This window comes from Miscanthus floridulus, chromosome 11 (genome assembly GCF_019320115.1).
Source record: "Miscanthus floridulus cultivar M001 chromosome 11, ASM1932011v1, whole genome shotgun sequence".
Taxonomy (NCBI): domain Eukaryota; kingdom Viridiplantae; phylum Streptophyta; class Magnoliopsida; order Poales; family Poaceae; genus Miscanthus; species Miscanthus floridulus.
In genome coordinates, this window is record NC_089590.1 from 66,317,433 (window position 1) to 66,339,569 (window position 22,137).

Genomic DNA, 22,137 nt, shown 5'->3' on the forward strand with positions numbered 1-22,137 from the left:
GCCGTGCGTGCTCTGTTCCTCCTCCCTCCTCTGCCCTCACCAACCCCCGTCCACCCGGGCGGCGCTCGCCCAACACGGCCACGCCGCTCACTCCGACGGCCGATTGCCGCAAAGTCGCCACGGCGCAGCTCTGCGCATAGCCGGCAGCCACCGTGTGGTCAGCAGTCAGTACGGTCCTCCTCTCCCTTCGACTCGGGCGCACCAGTCCCAGGGGTCAACTCTGCCCCACCTCCCCTTCCGACGTCCGCACCAACCCCTCCCCCACCCACCCTGCGTCCTGCGCTGCCTATTTAAATGCCTCCCCCTGCTCAATTCCCTTCCAAGAAGAGCCTCCGCCTCCTCTGGTCCTCGAGCTCTTCTTCTCCACTCCACGTCTCCTCCAGACTCCCACCACAGCTACCAAGCCTCCTCCAGACACAGTCAAAACTTTCTACCTCATCCGTGCTAGTTCGTTGCCGTCTCGATATGGAGTGCGAGAACGGACACGTCGCCGCCGCCAGCGGCAATGGTGTCTGCCTGGCCACCCCGCGGGCGGCCGACCCCCTCAACTGGGGGAAGGCGGCCGAGGACCTGACAGGGAGCCACCTGGAAGCCGTGAAGCGGATGGTGGAGGAGTACAGGAGGCCGCTGGTGAAGATCGAGGGCGCCAGCCTGACAGTCGCCCAGGTCGCCGCCGTGGCCGCGGCCGGCGAGGCCAGGGTGGAGCTCGACGAGTCCGCGCGCGGCCGTGTCAAGGCCAGCAGCGACTGGGTCATGAACAGCATGATGAACGGCACCGACAGCTACGGCGTCACCACCGGCTTCGGCGCCACCTCCCACCGAAGAACTAAGGAGGGCGGCGCTCTCCAGAGGGAGCTCATCCGGTAAGCAGTAGCATCAAGGACAAGGATTTTTTGTTTACACTCCCTCCCAACGGTAAATTGTTTGCTGTAATGTAGTTATTAACTATTAAGCCGGCTTGCTTACCTATGTCGCACGTTTTTTTTTGTTTGTTTGTTACTATATACAGATTCCTTAATGCCGGAGCGTTCGGGACCGGCGACGACGGCCACGTGCTGCCGGCGGCGGCCACGCGCGCCGCGATGCTCGTCCGCGTCAATACCCTGCTGCAGGGCTACTCCGGCATCCGCTTCGAGATCCTGGAGACGATCGCCGCGCTGCTCAACGCCAACGTGACGCCGTGCCTGCCGCTCAGGGGCACCATCACCGCGTCGGGCGACCTGGTCCCGCTCTCCTACATCGCGGGACTCGTCACCGGCCGGGCCAACTCCACGGCGGTGGCGCCCGACGGCAGGAAGGTGGACGCCGCGGAGGCGTTCAAGATCGCCGGCATCCAGCACGGCTTCTTCGAGCTGCAGCCCAAGGAAGGGCTCGCCATGGTGAACGGCACGGCCGTCGGCTCTGGGCTGGCGTCGATCGTGCTCTTCGAGGCGAACGTCCTCGCCGTCCTCGCCGAGGTCATGTCCGCCGTGTTCTGCGAGGTGATGAACGGCAAGCCCGAGTACACCGACCACCTGACCCACAAGCTGAAGCACCACCCGGGGCAGATCGAGTCCGCGGCCATCATGGAGCACATCCTGGACGGCAGCTCCTACATGATGCTCGCCAAGAAGCTCGGCGAGCTGGACCCGCTGATGAAGCCGAAGCAGGACAGGTACGCGCTCCGCACGTCGCCGCAGTGGCTGGGCCCTCAGATCGAGGTCATCCGCGCCGCCACCAAGTCGATCGAGCGCGAGATCAACTCCGTCAACGACAACCCGCTCATCGACGTCTCCCGTGGCAAGGCGCTCCACGGCGGCAACTTCCAGGGCACGCCCATCGGCGTGTCCATGGACAACACCAGGCTTGCCATCGCGGCGATCGGCAAGCTCATGTTCGCCCAGTTCTCGGAGCTCGTGAACGACTTGTACAACAACGGCCTGCCGTCCAACCTGTCCGGAGGGCGCAACCCGAGCCTGGACTACGGCTTTAAGGGCGCCGAGATCGCCATGGCGTCCTACTGCTCTGAGCTCCAGTTCCTGGCCAACCCCGTGACCAACCACGTCCAGAGCGCGGAGCAGCACAACCAGGACGTCAACTCCCTCGGCCTCATCTCGTCCAGGAAGACCGCCGAGGCCGTCGACGTGCTGAAGCTCATGTCGTCGACGTTCCTGATCGCGCTGTGCCAGGCCGTCGACCTGCGCCACCTGGAGGAGAACCTGAAGAGCGCCGTGAAGAGCTGCGTGATGACGGTGGCCAAGAAGACCCTGAGCACCAGCGCCACGGGGGGCCTCCACAGCGCGCGGTTCTGCGAGAAGGACCTGCTCACGGCGATCGACCGCGAGGCAGTGTTCGCGTACGCGGACGACCCCTGCAGCGCCAACTACCCGCTGATGCAGAAGATGCGGTCGGTGCTGGTCGAGCACGCGCTGGCCAACGGCGAGGCCGAGCGCAACCCGGACACGTCGGTGTTCGCCAAGCTCGCCACTTTCGAGGAGGAGCTCCGCGCGGCGCTGCCCCGGGAGGTGGAGGCGGCCCGCGCGGCCGTGGAGAACGGCACCGCCGCGATCCCGAACAGGATCGCCGAGTGCCGATCGTACCCGCTGTACAGGTTCGTGCGCGAGAAGCTCGGCACGGAGTACCTGACCGGGGAGAAGACGAGGTCGCCCGGCGAGGACGTGAACAAGGTGTTCGTGGCGATGAACCTGGGCAAGCACATCGACGCCGTGCTCGAGTGCCTCAAGGAGTGGAACGGTGAGCCCCTGCCGATCTGCTGAACAGAGGGGCCATGGGCCCATGGCCGTGGCCGTGCTCCTGATCCCGAGGAGATGAAGTGAAGACAGTACAGAGATACTAGCGAGTTTCAGAGTGTTGATTGATGAGGCCTACCCAGGGTCCTCTAGGTGTTCAGATGCGTGTTGTTGTCCTGTTCCTTGTTTTTGTGTGGAGTTACTGTTTGTAAAGCTCTTTGCGGGCTGCAGCACCATTGCCCATGTTTGCAATGGCAGCCCCTGGAACTAGTGTTCATGTAAGTTAAGGGTGCTTGTTGACATAAAATTTTCATTTCCAACGTCTGGTTCTTCAGATAGTACTATACTTTTGTCTGGTTCTTCAGATAGTACTAGTACAGCCAGTGCATTGGCACCTACTGTTGTCATTGTAGTTATTGTTTTTGTTTCCGACTGAAAATTATATTTTGTTGCAGAACATGCGCATCATACTTTTGTTATTATCCAGCTTAATCTGGTGGCAGAACTATCCCAATACCACATGACCATGCACCAAAATACTGATTGTCTGTCGGTAGGTCAAGAAAAAAGTGGCATGAGAAAATGTAGTTGAACGAAGACAAATTACAAAAGCAGCATGAGTTTTGCGTGGAAGACGCCCATGATGTATCCACATGAACGGCAGTCTGCCACATGAAGTCTCATGACTCATGAACGCAGAACGCCCATGCCCATTGCCCTGAAGATAACTCCTCGCTCTTGTTTACGCGTGGTCAGGAGGCAGATAGATTCTAGGTGCTCAGAATAGGATGAGTGCAGTTCTGAAGCTGCTGATGCATGTTCAGCTGTTCACTGGTCGGTGGGGAGTATTTTCCATGCAAACAGCTGTGCACATACCTGTCGCCGTAGTTCCGTGTACCACTCAGTTGCTCGCATGCAACAGATTTCCAGAGAGGCCGGTCTCTGTCACTGTTAAACCACTCGTAGCTTGGCATTTGGCAACGTATGCTGCATTTCGTATTGTGGATGAAAAACAAAGCTGTCTTAAACAGGTCATCCATCCTGGAGTGTAACAAAAACTGGCAGGTGATAACTGAAAACATAACATAATGTCGCCAGATATACCAGGACATCGAATTTAGAATATTCGATGCTCTCGATGCTGGATGCAGCCATATAGTACAGATTACAGAACAGAAGGAATCCTAGTTGCGGTTTTGCTGAACGTACGCTAGCTAGCTCACTGTGTGATACGCAGTGTCTTCAGTATTGGGCATGTTTAGGACCACTAAAAATCAAATATGTGGTCGCCTCATCGCGAGAATCGAGAAAATCCCGCCAAACATATACCAAACACTACACCAGAATTGATGATTGTTTCCACCAATGAAGACAAAGGCCACTAGATTAAACTACCGCGAGGTGGAGGCCGCGGTACAGATCTAGCACAGCACGGTGGCTGGAATGCGGTCCCAAACACGTCCATTGTAAGCACCGGCGGCCGAGCACAATAGTAGCCGAAGATTTTTTTTTAATCCAACACCATTATATGAGTTATGATTGTCGTGTAACTCACAAGGCTCCTTCTATTCTATGCACAAATTAAGGAATGTGAGTTACCATGATACAACTAATAATAGGACAATTCATTGTATAAGTTGTCTATTAAGTTAACTCGTGATTACGTAGAACTAAATGGTGGTGTCAAGCTCCTAAATGATGGCACCAAGTCATGTAAAGCATTATGACTCATAAAATGATAATATAGGGGAAAAATAAAGTATAGGTCCATAATAGAAGAAGCAAGATCATCTAAAATTTAAATCTATAAGAGAGTTAAGGAACTAGATAAAGACTTTAAAAGTGGTTTTTATCTCCAATGGATCTCATTAAGATGAGATCAAAGGCTACTTGATTTGGCCTCGGCATAAATTGCTTAGTCAGGAGATCATAATAGAAAAAGAAAAAGACGAGAAAGATGACACTAGCTAGTCAAAGTTGAAGTTCATGCAAATAGATAAAGGCAAATTGACATAAAACAATTATAATCAAAATAAATAAATGAAACTATTTAAAAAGGATATTAAAATAAAAAAAATGAAATAGTACAATAAGCAAACTAGCTCCCCGCGTCATTTGCACGGGCCAACTTGATAGTTTTCTATACTCTTCGGTTCCAAATCTAGATACATCTAGGAGGACATAGAGCAACTCCAGTTGGCTCCTAGGCCAAATGCTAATGCCGTTTAGTTGTAGTCGAGTGTTCTTGTGTTCCCGGGGTGTTTTTGTTATCCATGGTGTTTTCTTTTGCCTCGTTTCGAGGTGTTTGGGCGGTGATTTCAGTAGTCTTCTCCCTCCAAAGGTTTTCGTTTTCGGTAGTTTTCAGTGGGGTGGTCGGCCTGCGAGCCGAGGTAGTGTAATCTCTAGCTCTTTTGTGTTTCTGTAAATTGTTGTTTTTTTTTCTTCGTCTAATAAAAATACGGCAAAGCTTTTGCCGTCCTTTCTAAAAAAAATCTAGATACATCTTGTGTGGGTAAGTAAACAGAAGTAAAATTGCACTACGGGAACTGAATAAGGGTTGTGCATGCAACCAGTGATGATACTTACAGTGATGGAAATTTGGCTAACTACTCGAATAGCCGTTAGCGCCGGCTGTCCAGTCTATGGAATTGAGGCCTAGTTCATTGGGCACTGGCTGTGTTGCGGCCAATTGCTCTGTTCGCTTGGCTGATAAGCCATGGCTGAAAGTACGGTTGGCTAATTTGTCGTGAAAGAAAAATAATATTCGTTGACTGAAAAAATACGGCTTATAAGCCAAGTGAACAGGACGAATAGTGGCACTTTAGCCCACTAGCCCGCGGATGCTATTTGCCAGCAACAAGGCGTGGGTGGGTTGCTGAGGCCACACTAGACGCTAAGAGCAACTTCATCTCCGAAGGATGCTAACAGAAACCGAGAAACGTCAACGTGAAAACCCCTGTTCCTAAACCGGAAAATAACGTGCCTGCCAACGCAACTAGCCGTGGTTGCAAACGGAGTGCTGTGGTGATGGACCAAAATTTGATGGAACGAGCGGCAAAACTTAAAGCATGCAAGTACGCAACGACCTCGGGGATTACCCAAAGACGTTCAGGCATTAGCATGTAATTCGTTCCTTTCATTTGATGATAAAATTGTCAGAAACATTAGCAATAATGCGTGTATTTCTTTGAGTTCATCAGTTGAGCTAGTTAATGGTTCCGTTGATTGAGATGAGTAGGCTTCGGGTTTCACCAAAAGTAGTTAGAAGATGCATGTTTAATTTGGATAAAGAGGTAGAGCATGATAGTGAAATTTGTCTCTTGCAGGCTTTGAACCATTTATGTGGTGACTTTGCTGAGGAATGAGTGACGATGAGCTAGAACAATGAGTTCAAAGAAGAACAAGAAGGAGAGGGTAAATCTATTGGTGTTAAAATGAAAGGAATCTTTTAAAACTACTCCGTGTAATGGTTTAGGCCTAAATCTAAAAATAAAGCAATGCAACTCGTGGCCGAAATAACATGTCTTTCTTCCAATAACTGCCCGAACATCGGTCGTTGTTGTCTAGGGCTCTAGGCGAGGGAGGGGTCTTGCGCACCAGAGAATCCGTTGCCCAGGTGCCCCACGATGCAGCGGCATGGGTGCAGACGTGCAGTGTGCCCATACCAGTCCCCGACGGCACGTGCCTCGTAGTCGTAGGCTCGTAGCGACGCAGCCCCAGTCCTCGCCAACGTACACCATGGTTGGCGCCCATGTCGCCTACGCCGTCGAAATGAGCCTCATGGCGTCTGGGCCGTATCTCGCGTTGTCGCCGTGCGGCCCACGCAGGCCTGGAAAGAACTCGTTACAATAACAGCCCACAAGGCCATCTAGTAGGCACAGTGTCGGCCTAATTTTGGGCACAAACAAATGACAAAACGTTGGTTTTACCTGTTGATGAATGAACTATATAAGCGGAGTCTAGGTTTTCTCTTCAAATTATAAAACCAAACGTCCTACCTCTCTCAGCTCTCAAAAGTATTTAGAGTAAAGTCTGATTCACCCCCTGAATTAGTCGTTGAATTTAAAAGATTCCTCGAACTTTAATATCAGACAACATACACACATTAATTTAGCATTAAAAACCTAATAAATGCACCTTTCATCATTTCAAACTGGTTTATTCGATGGTTTTGCTGATGTGGTAGTGTGACTTACCTATAACTTGGTCTCTCTCTTTCTCTTATATAAAAAAGCACACTTTTTTCATATGAGGTTGTATGAATATAAACTTTATATCAAATTTATAGAGCTTGACATGATCTACAACTTTGTAGTTGATAAACATTTTTATTTACTATATTCATTTTAAGTTATTAGATTTTAAAGTTTAATTTTTTGAATTTTTCATAGGGCCTCTGATGTTGATATAATCTATACTACAGTTGTAGTTCCCAATAAGATTTATAACTTTGTAGCTCACAACTTTTTTTATCTAGCATCATTTAGAGGCCTAAATACTCATTTTAAGTTCATTAATTTTAAAATTGATTTTTTGAATCTTTCAAATAACCTCAGTTGTTGACGTGGTCTACACCAAATTTGTAGCTCTCAATATTGTACAGCTTACCTACCCCGTTGGAAACGGTTTTTAAGACGGTTTTATTCTTTTTGTTAAAAGCTGACAAACATCTGATAAGGTTTTTTAACTATGAAATGTGTTTTCAACTTCTAAAAAATTCCAAAAGAAAATCCTAGCAATGTATGAGGAGATTATAAAACCCAAACAAAATGTTTAGAGCTTGTGAAATATCTTTAGAAGGTCCATAAAATTATATTTATCTCTAGAAAAATAATAAAAATCTAGATTTTTTTTAAATTACTAAAAGATTATAGTCGAGATTTGAAAATGTTTATGAAAACTTTATCAAAAATACATGAGAGGCAACTAGCATAATTGCATAGCATGACTAATACATTAAACATTAATTTATGTTGTATTATGTTTTATTATCGATAGTTTTCAAAACACATTTACATTTTCTGGATATTTTCCTATTTTTCTAGAGCTAAATCTAAATTTTGAAAGGTTCTAGGAACATTTTCACAAGCTATAAATATTTATTTGGGTTTATCATGTTGCAATCTACCTTTATGATTTTCTTGGGAATTTTAGAAGCTTAGAGACATTATATTTTTCCATGAGTTAAAAAATTATCATGTGTTTACCATACTTTACTGTTTTTAAACTATAAAATGATGGAACTACCTAGAAATCCACTAGCAATCAGGATAGAAATGTAATTTAAAAGAGTTTGAGAGCTCAGGGAGATAGGGGTGATGTCCGATTTAGAGTTCAAAGAGGAAAGCTAGACTTTGACAATAGTTTATGTAAATGTGACATTTTTCAACAAAGGATCCACTGAGGGTCTGAATGGAGGCACCGTATCGTATGCAAACCAAGGTTGCTGTGCAACCTTGGAAACTTCCGTTTCGAACCATCGATCTGAGATCCAGTGGCTACGGAGAGAGGTGGGGTAATTTTACGATTAAACGCCCGCCAGCCCTCAGTCCGTTTTGCAAAAAAGACCCCATCTTCCTTTCCCCCCGTCGCGACCCCATCTTTCTTTCCCCGTCGCTCTTTCTTCTCGTCGGTCGCTCCTCCGTTCCAGGCGGCCAGAGGAGGAGCGCCCCGGAGAGGAGCCGCCCCCTTGCGCGCGCCCCCTCCACCAGCCCGCTCACGTCGGCCGCCGCCTCTCCTGCGCCGCGAGTCCTCCGCCAGGCGGCCACCGGAGGAGCCACCCTGCAGGAGCACCCCCGGAGGAGGAGGCGCCCCCTTGCGCTCTTGCCCTCCGCCGGCCTGCTCACGCCGACCGCTCACAGGCTGCGCCGTGCTGGGCCACGGCGACCTGCCTCTCCTTCAACTGTACCCCGACGCCACGGTCCATTACCAGGCTGCTCCGCGCTGGGCCACGCGACCCGCCTCCACCTCGCCTGCCACGACCAGGATCAACCTCGCCCGCCACGACGCCGTGTCGGAGGCTGCCCGGCCATGCTCAGAGCTGTGTTGCCTGTTTCAGTGCTCGAGTTGCGCCTTCTGTGTGTAATGCCTGAAATTGCAGGGCTCAGTGTTGTTTTGGTGATCTGTTTGCAGGACTCGAGTTGGTGATCTGTGTAATGCTAATGGCAATTGTGCCTTCTGTGTGTAATGCCTGAACAAAAGGATGTAACCATGTGAATTCTGTGTTCTGAAGATTGAAATAAAATTGATTTCAGCATGTGTTCAGAATTATGTGCTGTGTGCATAGATTCATTGCTACATTCAATGTTGATGTAGCCATGTAAGAAGTGTATGTCAGTTGCCATGCTCGGTGCTGAACAAAAGGATGTGTTCGATTCTTTGTTTTCTTTTTCATAGAGTTATACTTCATCTTTGTTTTCTGATTGGTTTACTGAATGCTTCCTGTATCAAGCAAACAAATTCAGAGTCTTCCTGTATCAAGCAAACAAATTCAGAGTACAGTGACAAACAATTTTAGAGTACACGGACAGTGGTTCTGTTTCTGAAAAGCAAAACACACAGGATACTTTTAGAAAGCATGAAGCTATTAACACTAGGAATGATCATGCATTGTTTGGGCAATTACGGGCGTCATGATCCACTAATTGCTTGCATTTTCCACACATCCGTTTTCTTGGTGCCTTCTTCTCCTTGCCCTTTTTAATTCTTTTGCATCGCCCTCTGGAGTTGATATCATTTGGTGGATGTATCTCCACTTCTTGTGGGATTTTGCCACCAAGGAATGCTTCAAACTCATCTTGTTTATTAACTGTAGCAGCAGGAATGATATTTTGAAGAGGTTCTACAAGGTTTGCTAAACTAGAATATAAAAATTCCATTCCTTGTTCAGAGTTTTTGGCCATCTGGATAAGATCTTCAAACTTGTTGCGTGAATCTGAAATTTTTCTCCGCATTGCCACCTCCATAGGATCTTTAGCTTTTTCATCGAGAAGGTTACCTTCGTCATCGAAGAAGAGTTCTCTATGAAAATAAAGATCCGATCAACACTATTGCACATACAAAATAATTTTTGAATAGAAAATAAATCAGCCGTGTCAACTCACCTTTTACACCTTTTGTCCCACCTCTTCATAAAATAAATCGATGGTATCTCATTTTGCTTTTCGCCTCTAAGCACTTGGATGATATGACGGCACGGGATGCCATAGGACTCATAAAATTTACAGGAGCACATACCAAACATGTTTGACTTGTTCATCTGAACCACCCGCTCTTTTCCAGACAGGCTGCTGATGGTAACAGTTTTCATATCTTCAGACTCCGAAATCCCTTGAATAATGCAATGGTCTCTTGCAACTATGAGTTGTTCCTGAAACTTGCTGAAAATTTCATGAGTATATACGACACTACATTGCTTCTCCATGGCCCATGGTGTCATCAATTTAGGATTGGTGTGACGACTTTTATTATCGGCTATCAACTCCTCTTGGCACTGGCACTCCAAAGCTGTGTCAAACCTTAGCCAAAACTCAACAAAGGATAACTTTCGATGAATGAAACGGTTAAAAAAAGAATTTGCACTCTCCGATCGTGATGTAGTCCTAAGAAGTCCTGCTAGAGGTATGTCCATAAAGTATGCTGGAATCCATGATTCTCGAATGTCAAACTTTGCGGAAAACCACTCATTTCCAATCAGCTCATACTTTATCATGATAGAATTCCACTCAGATACAAACTCACTTGAATTCTCAGAGCCCCAAACACACTTGTTTAATACTTCCCAGAATTCCTCATTATTTCTTATGGTGGGCCCAACCTTCTCAGGTACCTTTTCCATGATATGCCACATGCAAAGTCTATGAGCTGTATTTGGTAGAATCTGAGCAATAGCAGCCTTAATGCTCGCATCTTCATCTGTTATGATTAGATGAGGTGCTACTCCACCCATAGCCTTAAGAAAGGTCTGAAACAACCATACAAATGACTCGATCTTTTCATCAGCCAAGAATGCTGCCCCAAGAAAAACACTTTGCAAGTGATGATTGACTCCAGTAAATGGCACAAACTTCATATCATATTGATTAGTAGTATATGTTGAATCTACCGAAAGCACATCACCAAAAACAGAATAGTTTTTCCTGCATATGGCATCTGCCCAGAAGACACGCACAAGTCGTCCTTGTTTATCCACCATAAACTCATAAAAGAAGGCAGGATTTACTTCCTTCTTTCGCTCAAGTTGTCCCACAAACATTTGTGCATCAACATCCTTGATTTTGCTCCTCAGGTCACGATAATAGTTCTTCAAATCCCTCAGCGTGCAACCAACATTTTCACATCCACCATCACTGACTTGGAGAAGGCGAAATGCCTGGGACGTGCCAATGCTAGCCTTATGACAGTTGAACAAAGTACTCTTTGCCCTCTCACTAACACGACGGTTGGATCTTAGCAAGTGCCTCTTATCTGGCGACACAAAACCATGGTTGTGCTCCTCAAACATTGAAAATATTCGATACTTCTTGTCACTACTAAGCTTAACAACAATATGTGCCTCATAGCCACATCGGGTTTCCACCACATTTGATGTCTTCCTTTTTTTCCCGGATTGATCACTAACATCGTGTACCTTCTCCTTTCTGTACCCTTCCCTTGAGCAAAAAAACCGCTTGTAAAATATTTCCTCATTTTGCTTCTTGTGCTGACCAACACGAACAGAGAAACCAGCTTCGTGTGCATAGTCCTTGTAAAAATTCTCCACGTCTGTGAGTGTATCAAATGTCATTCCAACCATAGGCTTCGAATGTTCTTTGCAACTATCTGCTATGTTAGGAGAAGAGGTTGCCCGTGGTGTGCTTGGTTCTTCAAGGTAGGCTCCAACTCCGACATCGACGTCCATGATGGTCATGCCGGCATTATCCATGCTGGTGGCCTCAAAGGACGCAAAATCAACGACGACTGCAGGTTCACCATCAGAGCATGCAAGGACGTTAACAATGATCCTACTCGAGATGAAAGTCAAGACGGCAGTCTTATAGGAGGGCAGAAACGAACCTGCATCGGGGCAGTGCGCAACCGTGGGCAGCATCGGGGCGGCGTTCGTGGGCAGCAATGGGGCGGCGTTCGTGGGCAGCATCTCCGAGTCCGGCGGCCGGTGAGTCATGACGAGGAGCGGCGGCGGCAGTAGAGTCGAAGATGGACCGGCGGCGGCTGACTTCGACAAGACTGGAGCGATTAGGGGGCTTCGATTCTACTGGAGCATCGAGCGATTAGGGGGGTCATTTGGAAAATAAAACACAATTACTAGTGCCTGGCGGGCTGTTAAATGTAAAAAAGTCCCACCTCTCTCCACAGCCTTCGAATGAGCATCATGGGGTCCAAATCATTAGTTTGCAAAGTTTGCACAAGTATGGTGGTTTGCATACGATACGGAGCCCTGAATGGAATAGGCAGGCAATAATAGCCCATGCAACCCACTTATTCTAGCAACGAACAAACTATCAAAGAAACTAGGCCCAAGGCAAAGAACTTGAAAGTTGATAAACGATGCCAAATTTGTATAAATAAAAAATATATAAATTATTGTCATATATATCAATATAATTTTAATAATCTTTTACTGTACCAATGTGAGTCGTTAAGAAATATTTTTTGATTGTTGAAACACAGCATATATATATAATTATCGGTCATGCATGCATGCATATTTAATTTAATAGAACTGGGTAATTTTAAAAACATATATAGATAATTTATGGTTATTTAAACATTTTTTAATAACATATGTTTGTAAGTTATATGTAGATTCAAGGATATTGTATTTTTTATAATAGCATAAATGGTAATTTAGACACAGTCATGTAGATCCAAGCATGTTGATCCATGTACTGTTGACCGAACATGCTCAATAAAAGCGCTTGTTTACTCCTTCAGCGTAGCGCTTCCTGGCTCATAGTCCTACCGTCTTCATTTCACTGTTTGAGATGGAAACAACTGCAAAGTACCAAAGTAATGCTGGTTAAAAAATGAGATTCAGAACCCAGGTTGGTAATAAGACGGGACTACTGCTGGTAACTTTGTTTTATTCAATTCAAAGTTTTAGCACTTTAGTAGAGGTTTGGTGCAACGCTCTACACCAGGGATTGCCACGGTGGAAACAAAAAGCACGCGGCTACAAATTTATTTGTAGGCCAACCGCAGGCGTCTCGTTCCGAACCGATCTCACCCAAAATTTTGACACCCAGCTAGTAGTTCCAACTTCCAAGTTGCAAATATGTATAGTTTCCAACTTCATTCTCACTTGTGTTATAGTACCTGCGTACACTGTAAGCTGTAGAAATTAAATGCTAATACCAGGTGCTTTATTTACTGCGGTTTTCTCAGTTGATAGTGAACTAGTGATGGCACATGTGGACATACTCCCTCCGTCCCATTGAGTTTGTCGCTCGGGAAGCGGGATTGTGAGAGGGACACGGTTTTCCAACGACAAACTCAATGGGACGGAGGGAGTAGATCAATACGACGATTCATCACGACTCCGAAGTTACATACACATGCAAATATGCAATGCAACCAGTTACATACACATGTGATGCACGGCCGGATGGCCTGCATGTGCATGACACCTCGTCCGCTCCATACAACTAAGGCCATGTTTTGTTTTAAATAAGTCATCTACTTATAAGTTAAAAAGTAAAATAAGTGACTTATTTTGTCAAACACCACCAACTTATAAGTCACCCCTGCTTATAAGTTGGTTCACCCCTGCTTAAAACTTATAAGTCACCCTTTTCTACGTGGGGCCCACAGCTTATAAGTCATCTACGACCAAACATACATGACTTATAAGTCATTAGTTTTCAGTCACCTGACTTATGGAAACCAGGCCCTAACCCGTTCTTGCATTTTGAAAAAAGAGAGAGGGGGGCATTAAACACAGACAAGCAAGCACCGGTGTCGACCGTCAGTACTTTGTAGCAGGACGACGACGGCGCGCGGCGCGTGACGCTATATGCGAAAGTATGAAGGTCACGAAACGACGACAACGAAACGGTCCGCCACGGCGCTACGGAAGCAAAGGGCAGGGTCGCTCCTATTGGTTGAACGAGCTAGGAGAATTATTAGCTAGGGGCGCCCGATGGAGGTCCCAACAACCATGTCCGTCTCGCGACAGCGAGAAAAGGGGATCGGGGCAGCAGCAGCAGCAGCTACATCAACAACCACCCCCGGCCGGCCCGTTGTTTCTCCCTTTCATTCTGGGTTGGTGAGACCCGTGGATCGATTTTGATCCCCGTCCGGCGTCCGTCGGCTGCGCTGAGACGAAGAAGAGCCCGAGCTGTCTTCGGCGCTACGTGACCGCGCGGGCGAGCCGGCAAGCGTCGTCCGCGCCAGCGACGGTGCACCAAACCGGAACGTGCTCCGGTCTAGGGGTACGGTGGTGATGACCCAGTGGCAGCGCTGCACTTTTTTTTTTTTTTTTTTTTGTTGGTGCCTCTCGTCTGGGTATAACTGTAGTATGTGCTCATGTACAGACACACACCAATCCTACACATGCACACCACACTCACACTATACGTACACAAGCAAACCTACGACTTATACTCAGATCAGAAGCGCTGCACTTATATATGCGTGTGCCCTGCCCCGTACGTCGTCCCGATCAAAAATTAACGCGTCCGTGAGAAAAACCTGGTATCCAAACCTAAATCTGTGGCCTACCGTGGGACTCCTTGCTGCTTGTTTGATGTGACACCGGGCCGGGGTTGGAAGGAGGGTTGGTCAGACTTGAGGGAGCGGGAGAGCATGCACCTGGAAATGTGACCGCTCACTTTCGTTCTCTTTTTTCACGACCGGAAGATTATCATAGTATTATCATCTATATGTGTAAAATTTCTCTTCACCTATTTTTTTTTTTGTCCGATCATCTCTTAACTAACTTTATGAATGTGAAAAACCGCCTATAGCCTTTCTCTTTATATAACTAGGAAGCCTAATCTAAATCTCTCCGATTTGGATGAATAGAAATCATAATCCAAATAGGAAAAATATAATAATATGAACAACTAGAGATCTTAATTCAATTAGATCTCTCCAATTTCGAGTAACCGGAATAGAAATCTTAATCCAAATGCAAAAATATAAATAGTCTGCGGTAACTTTTTTTCCCCATTTTTTAGCTTTCCTTTGTAGCCACGGGCATACGGCCGGCCAGCCAAAATCAAACGGTCACTCTTTCTTTTCTTTCTCTTAATATACGATCCTTTCTGATAAAAAAATACGATCCTGATTTTTTTCTATTTTAATTTTTATATATACATACATATAGATGAGCTGCTACCACGCTAGCACATATATGTGATAAATCCATACGTAATATATAAAACAAAATATGTTTAGGTAGTTTCTCATTCTCTATATGAACTAGAGTACTGTGTGATTGTAAATTAGAGTGTATAACGTGATCACTAATTAAAATCTTCAAGTCTCTCGGGCAAATATGAGTAAGTGTAGCGCATGTCCAGACGGAGTATGAAAGTCTGGCCTCAGCGTCCGAGTCCAAGAGAAATTGAAACCCATGATCATTGGATAAATGTCGAAGCCATCAGTTCCCAAACGAGTTATTCAAGTATGCATTCAGATATTGTAAAATGAATTGGAACAAAAGACTAATCTAAAGTCTCAAGTTATTCTTATAACTGCATAAGTTGTACGTCTTGTTGCAACGCACGGGCATATTTGCTAGTAGAGTAAAAAACATGGTATTCCCTCCGTTCCAAATTACTTATAAGTCATTCCAATTTTATTGGAAAGTCAAAACATCTTAAGTTTGACCAAAATTATGGAGAAAATTATAAAGATTTATGACATCAAATACTAGATATACTATGAAAATATAATTAATGAAGAATCTAATGATACTTATTTGGTATTATAAATGTTATAATTTTGTTATACAAATTTGGTCAAACTTGAGATACTTTGACTCAGGAAAAAGTTAAAATGACTTATAATTTGGGATGGAAAGAGTACATCCGTGCATAAAAATATGAAACAAACTGAAAAATAAAGAATTTACAGTGATGAAACTCGTATCTGGAGAACTTTGCTGCCACACGTGGATGAGACGAAACACAAGAAACCTCCTACAATTAACCAATGCGAAAATTGGTATCCATAGCTAAACCACCAAAACAAGGATGACCAATAGCACCCACACACATACACAGAGGCACGTGAAACCTCCTACAAACGAGAGTGAGTTTGTTTTGCATGTTCTAATAAATCTCAGCAGGAGGCAATCCCTCCTGTTCCATAAAAAAGTAGTACTTCTGATCCGTGTGGCCAAAGATGTTGATGTAAAAATCATGTACATGAGCGTATACATTGGCTTGTTTGGCTGGACTTTGATTCACCCCGATCCATGTGGGTTTGGAGGGTTTATTTTCCACCACAATTTCTCTCGGTCTATATGGATTGATATCAGAGTAAAATTGATGTTGTTCTGAAGAATCTGACATCACAGGAATGACAATGTGTTCGGGAATGGCCAATGCCCCATCTCTGTTTCGGTAATTTTTTTTGGAAAACTATCTTCGCTCTCTGAAACTTGATGGAGATACAACACCTCCGGTTAATGCTAAAGGGAAAAACCCATACACTTCAAATCCAAATTTCCTGTGCCAGAATGATCAAAGAACAATCCAGAAAAGGTATCCTTGGACACCTCCCCCTCCAGGATGGATCAAACTGAATGTTGATGCATACTTTGATCCTATCACGCGACAGGCAAGCTTGGGTTATGTTGCTAGGAATCATCAGGCTGCACTAGCGACCGCTTATGTGCTTCAGTTGAAGAAGCGGAAAATCTAGTGGCATTAATGGGAAACCGGAAGGCTCTCTCGACCTCTACGGGACCTATATGGCTGGAATCTGATTGCCTAGCTACAGTACAAGCACTTAGCAAAAACATTCTAAATCGATCCCCTAGTTGCATCATCATGGAGCAGGCAAAAGAAACGTTGAGACTTTTTCAAGATTTCAAAGTCACAAAATGTCACAGGAGTGCTAATGGAGTGACTCATGCTTTAGGGCAATTTAGCAGGAGAGTGTTTTCATCTTGTTTTCTGTCCGAAGGTGTCCCAACCTACGTGTCGGAAGCCTCGGACTCTGATTGTAATCATGCTCATGGTTGAAATATAAGCTCTTTCCTGTGTTAAAAAAGAGTGTGACCAAACAACCTCTGAAGGGAGAGGAGGAAAGCTGAGTGCTAGCAGGGGCTATTTCCACTAGTAGGGGTTGTTTCCACTTGCATTGCTAACATACAAGCATCCCTAATTGCACGTGTATGCAGTTCCACTCTTCCTAACTGTCTGTTTCCATATCATGCAATATGAAATGAATATAAAAGTTGCATAAATTTCATGATGGAATAAACAAGTTCCACAACAGTGTTTTTGCCATTTTTTGATTTATTGGCATTCAATTTTTTAAGTTCTTTGTGTCATAGTAGATTTAAGTCTAACTTTGTGGCGACAAAACAAATAAGTGTTAGGAGAGGTTATGACACCACAATTTTTACACCATCTTTACTGAAAAAACTACACATGTGTAAATTAACTATACTTTCAATGTAAACCAACGGTAACTAACTACTCCCTCTGTCCCTTATTATCTGTTGTTATGGTATTTATGTCGGTCAAACTTTCTTAAGTTTGCCTAGGTTTATACAAAATATTAGCAACATTTATATCTCAGAATAAATTTATTATAAAAAACAGATTCAATAATTTATCTAATGATAGTAATTATGTATCATAAATTTTAATATTTTCTTGTATATATTTGATCAAATTTGAGGATATTTGACTTATCCGAAGCGAGAATGACAGATAAAAAGGGGTGGAGGGAATATGGTAGTTGTGTGCAACGTACAATTAGTCTCGAATGTAATAACTTTTCGAAGCAATATAAAGATATGTTTTCTTTGCCCAAAAAACTAACCGTGGTATAAACAAATATTCATGTGTTACTAAGAAGGTATAAAGATAGAGTACTTGAATTTTTCTTGGCATATGTACTGACCATCATAAAGCACAAATCTTGAGGTAATAAATTTATGACATTAAAGTTCCTTTATTAAACCCTATTAAAACATTCTTGTGAAATTTAGGGACGGTTTGGAAGGCTGAGACGTTTCGTATTCTTGCCTAGAACCTAAAAATCGGTGCTAAACAACACACGAGCGAAACGTTTCTGGTAGAAACTATTCCAAGCTATTCTGGTTTTTCGTCCTATGAATGTGAATCAGTGAACCGTGCTTTCGAAATGATTTTGTACAACTAAACGGTCTAGTGATTATAATTTGTCATTCCAAACGTTTTTGAGAGAATCTGGATCCGAAATGTTTCTGCCAAAATAAGCCCTTAGTTTTTGTTTTAAAGAAACAGCGTGGATTCGGCAAGGATCAGATGGCGCCCGTGGATTAATCAATCAGGTCAATGGGTTCTACGGCTCCCGGAGACAGAGTCACGCTGTAGTTGGACTGCCTCCATCGCAACCTACCCTTCAGGCCTAACCAACGCACGCTAGATGAGACTTCAGAGCACCTCAGCTCAACAATGTCAATACACAGTCACCTGCACGCACACACTCAGGCCTGTCAAGAGAAAAAAGAAGAAAAAAAAGAATCTCACTCCACTCTGGGATGAGAGATCCACCACACCACTCAACTCACCAACCCGGTCGCCAACTAACCCACCAACACCCGGCCTCACCTAAACCCCCCTGGCCTCCGCTGCCATCGCTAATCTAATGCCACCTATATAACCTCCTCGCCCCCGCTCCATCTCCCTCCAGGAAGAGCTCCAGAGTCCACCACCACTGCCTCCCGAGTCCCGAGCTCTTCTTCTTCCAACCACCGTCCGCATTAGCGTTACACATCTCCTCCTCCCGGTCGAAATGGCGAGCAACACGGCCATCCTCGAGAGCGACCCGCTCAACTGGGGCAAGGCGGCCGCGGAGCTGACGGGGAGCCACCTCGACGAGGTGAAGCGCATGGTGGCGCAGTTCCGCGACCCCGTCGTTAAGATCGAGGGCTCAACCCTCCGGGTCGGCCAGGTGGCGGCCGTGGCCGCGGCCAAGGACGCGTCCGGCGTGGCCGTCGAGCTGGAAGAGGAGGCGCGCCCCCGCGTCAAGGCCAGCAGCGAGTGGATCCTCGACTGCATCGCCCACGGCGGCGACATCTACGGCGTCACCACCGGCTTCGGCGGCACCTCGCACCGCCGCACCAAGGACGGGCCCGCGCTCCAGGTCGAGCTGCTCAGGTACTGTACTACTACTGCCAATCTCACGAGACCACGTGTACGTCTCTGCTTACTTGCTGTTGCAGTAAAGTATATTTGTCAGCGTAGTGGTTGCAGCGTCAAATGATTCATGTGAGTCACTGATGAGTGCCCACTGGCAACGACCGGCCGTCCGGTCGTTGCAACATGCAATTGCTGCTGCCGATGATGCCTGTCAGCAGCTCATTAATTCTGACAGGCCGATACTAGCTAGATTCTCTGAACATTTTGCATTATTACAACTGACATAAGCTCGCTCGATCTGTTTGTTTTCTCCTCTCCAACCAAACCAACCAGGCATCTGAATGCCGGAATCTTCGGCAATGGCTCCGACGGCCACACGCTCCCGTCCGAGGTTTCGCGCGCGGCCATGCTCGTCCGCATCAACACCCTCCTCCAGGGCTACTCCGGCATCCGCTTCGAGATCCTCGAGGCCATCACCAAGCTCATCAACACGGGCGTCAGCCCGTGCCTGCCGCTGCGGGGCACCATCACGGCGTCGGGCGACCTCGTCCCGCTGTCCTACATCGCCGGCCTCATCACGGGCCGCCCCAACGCGCAGGCCGTCACCGTGGACGGGAGGAAGGTGGACGCCGCCGAGGCGTTCAAGGTGGCCGGCATCGAGGGCGGCTTCTTCAAGCTCAACCCCAAGGAGGGCCTCGCCATCGTCAACGGCACGTCCGTGGGGTCGGCGCTCGCCGCCATGGTGTGCTTCGACGCCAACGTGCTCGCCGTCCTGTCGTCGGTCCTGTCCGCCGTCTTCTGCGAGGTGATGAACGGCAAGCCCGAGTACACCGACCACCTCACCCACAAGCTGAAGCACCACCCGGGGTCCATCGAGTCCGCCGCCATCATGGAGCACATCCTGGACGGCAGCTCCTTCATGAAGCACGCCAAGGAGGTGAACGCCATGGACCCGCTGCTGAAGCCGAAGCAGGACAGGTACGCGCTCCGCACGTCGCCGCAGTGGCTGGGCCCCCAGATCGAGGTCATCCGCGCCGCCACCAAGTCCATCGAGCGCGAGGTCAACTCGGTCAACGACAACCCGGTCATCGACGTCCACCGAGGCAAGGCGCTGCACGGCGGCAACTTCCAGGGCACCCCGATCGGCGTGTCCATGGACAACGCCCGCCTCGCCATCGCCAACATCGGCAAGCTCATGTTCGCGCAGTTCTCCGAGCTGGTGAACGAGTTCTACAACAACGGGCTGACCTCCAACCTGGCCGGCAGCCGCAACCCGAGCCTGGACTACGGGTTCAAGGGCACCGAGATCGCCATGGCGTCCTACTGCTCCGAGCTGCAGTACCTGGCGAACCCCATCACCAACCACGTCCAGAGCGCGGAGCAGCACAACCAGGACGTCAACTCCCTGGGCCTCGTCTCCGCCAGGAAGACCGCCGAGGCCGTGGACATCCTCAAGCTGATGTCGTCCACGTACATGGTGGCGCTGTGCCAGGCCGTGGACCTGCGCCACCTCGAGGAGAACCTCAAGAGCGCCGTCAAGAACTGCGTGATGGCGGTGGCCAGGAAGGTGCTGACCACGAGCCTCGACGGCGACCTCCACAGCGCGCGCTTCAGCGAGAAGGCCCTGCTCACCGCCATCGACCGCGAGGCGGTGTACGGGTACTACGACGACCCCTGCAGCGCCAACTCGCCCCTGATGAAGAAGATCCGCGCCGTGCTGGTGGACCACGCCCTCGCCAGCGGCGAGGCCGAGAAGGACGCCAGCGCGTCCGTGTTCTCCAAGATCAACAGGTTCGAGGAGGCGCTGCGGGAGGCGCTGCCCAGGGAGATGGAGGCCGCCCGCGTGGCGTTCGAGACGGGCACCGCGCCCATCGCCAACAGGATCAAGGAGAGCCGGTCGTACCCGCTGTACCGCTTCATCCGGCAGGACCTCGGCGCAGTGTACCTGACCGGCGAGAAGCTCAAGTCCCCCGGCGAGGAGTGCAACAAGGTGTTCCTGGCCCTCAGCGAGGGCAAGCTCATCGACCCCATGCTCGAGTGCCTCAAGGAGTGGGACGGCAAGCCCCTGCCCATCTGCTAAGCAGCAGGACGGACGCCACCGGCCGGCGCCAAGAGGCAAGAGGAGGAGATCGCACCGTACCGTACGCGAGAAAGAAATAAATAAGGGAGTATTTCAGTATTCTCAAGGCTTCATGTCGTTTGCGATTTGAAGATTATTATTATATGTTGTTGCTCTGTGTTCGTCCTTTTTGAGCTTGTAGCAGTGATCCGTGTAAACGTGTAGTCTGTCTGTTTGTTCTTACCTTGCTGCCGTGTCATATTGGCCATGGCCTGGCACTACTACTATTTTGGAAGTAAAATGCACTACTAGTACTAAATTGAGTACATGGGCTCCTCGCTCTATCGCAATGTTGTCTCTTCTGGTTACGTTAGGATCAAACTCTATGAAAAAACTGTTTAATTTACCATCAGGACATCGGCTCATCATAATTCATAGTGATGGAGGGAACACGTTTGGCAAGAGAGGTCCAGAATTAATACTGAGAGTGACAGAAGTCCTCTCTCGCGTGATCTTGTTGGGCTGGGCGAAACACGATTCGATATGCATCGGAAATTCAGATGTCCATCAGGATATGGTCTCCAATGATTAGGGGTCGGCTGTGGTTATCTGCTGGTATTGTGTCCGAAGGAGGTGTGGCTACCAAATTATATACGGATATAAGATTCTACTCACGAATTACATGTGTGGATATGTCGTTTTACCCGTTAGTATGGATGCGGATACTCACAGCTATCATACCCTGATCGGTACATGTACATGCGTATCGATTACCTGTTAGACAATCTACTGCTTTCTTGGGTAAACACATAAAGGAAAAGCGACGTCGAAAAGGCCTCCTGCAGTGGTACTGTAGCCACTGTAGAGGCAAGCACCGAACGGCTCACCTGCCGTACTGTAGCCACATGCAGGGACAGGCGCAGAAGTCAGTCCTGCTGTGTTATCGAGTCACTGTTGCAGTATGGTAGCTGTACTAGGACTAGATGGATAGAGTTGTATATATAGTTTGCCACTGCAACTCAACAAAGAGAGTTCAGATTTGCCA

The 22,137-nt window shown here is 47.4% G+C and overlaps 3 protein-coding genes across 3 annotated transcripts; 2 read left to right on the top strand and 1 right to left on the bottom strand.

The window, feature by feature from the left end:
• Positions 1-337: 337 nt before the first annotated feature.
• LOC136491075 (phenylalanine ammonia-lyase-like) lies at positions 338-3,049 on the top strand. Its single transcript, XM_066487288.1, has 2 exons — positions 338-863; positions 1,010-3,049. Exons 1-2 carry the CDS (start codon positions 466-468, stop codon positions 2,754-2,756), a joined length of 2,145 nt encoding a protein of 714 aa, XP_066343385.1. The 5' UTR covers positions 338-465; the 3' UTR covers positions 2,757-3,049.
• Positions 3,050-9,331: 6,282 nt separating this feature from the next.
• On the bottom strand, positions 9,332-11,892 carry LOC136492100 (protein FAR1-RELATED SEQUENCE 5-like). The gene is made up of 2 exons (XM_066488237.1): positions 9,833-11,892; positions 9,332-9,749 (listed from the first exon to the last, which is right to left on the bottom strand). Exons 1-2 carry the CDS (start codon positions 11,890-11,892, stop codon positions 9,332-9,334), a joined length of 2,478 nt encoding a protein of 825 aa, XP_066344334.1.
• Positions 11,893-18,566: 6,674 nt separating this feature from the next.
• LOC136491076 (phenylalanine ammonia-lyase-like) lies at positions 18,567-21,418 on the top strand. Its single transcript, XM_066487289.1, has 2 exons — positions 18,567-19,051; positions 19,367-21,418. The coding sequence occupies exons 1-2, from the start codon at positions 18,687-18,689 to the stop codon at positions 21,111-21,113; spliced, it is 2,112 nt and encodes a 703-aa protein (XP_066343386.1). The 5' UTR covers positions 18,567-18,686; the 3' UTR covers positions 21,114-21,418.
• The last annotated feature ends 719 nt before the right edge of the window (positions 21,419-22,137 follow it).

Coding starts and splice junctions, on each gene's coding strand:
- LOC136491075 (XM_066487288.1), top strand. CDS start 466: ATGGAGTGCGAGAACGGACACGTCGCCGCCGCCAGCGGCAATGGTGTC. Junction 864..1,009: donor CTCCAGAGGGAGCTCATCCG/GTAAGCAGTAGC, acceptor TACTATATACAG/ATTCCTTAATGCCGGAGCGT.
- LOC136492100 (XM_066488237.1), bottom strand. CDS start 11,892: ATGACTCACCGGCCGCCGGACTCGGAGATGCTGCCCACGAACGCCGCC. Junction 9,750..9,832: donor TGGGACAAAAGGTGTAAAAG/GTGAGTTGACAC, acceptor TTATTTTCATAG/AGAACTCTTCTTCGATGACG.
- LOC136491076 (XM_066487289.1), top strand. CDS start 18,687: ATGGCGAGCAACACGGCCATCCTCGAGAGCGACCCGCTCAACTGGGGC. Junction 19,052..19,366: donor CTCCAGGTCGAGCTGCTCAG/GTACTGTACTAC, acceptor CAAACCAACCAG/GCATCTGAATGCCGGAATCT.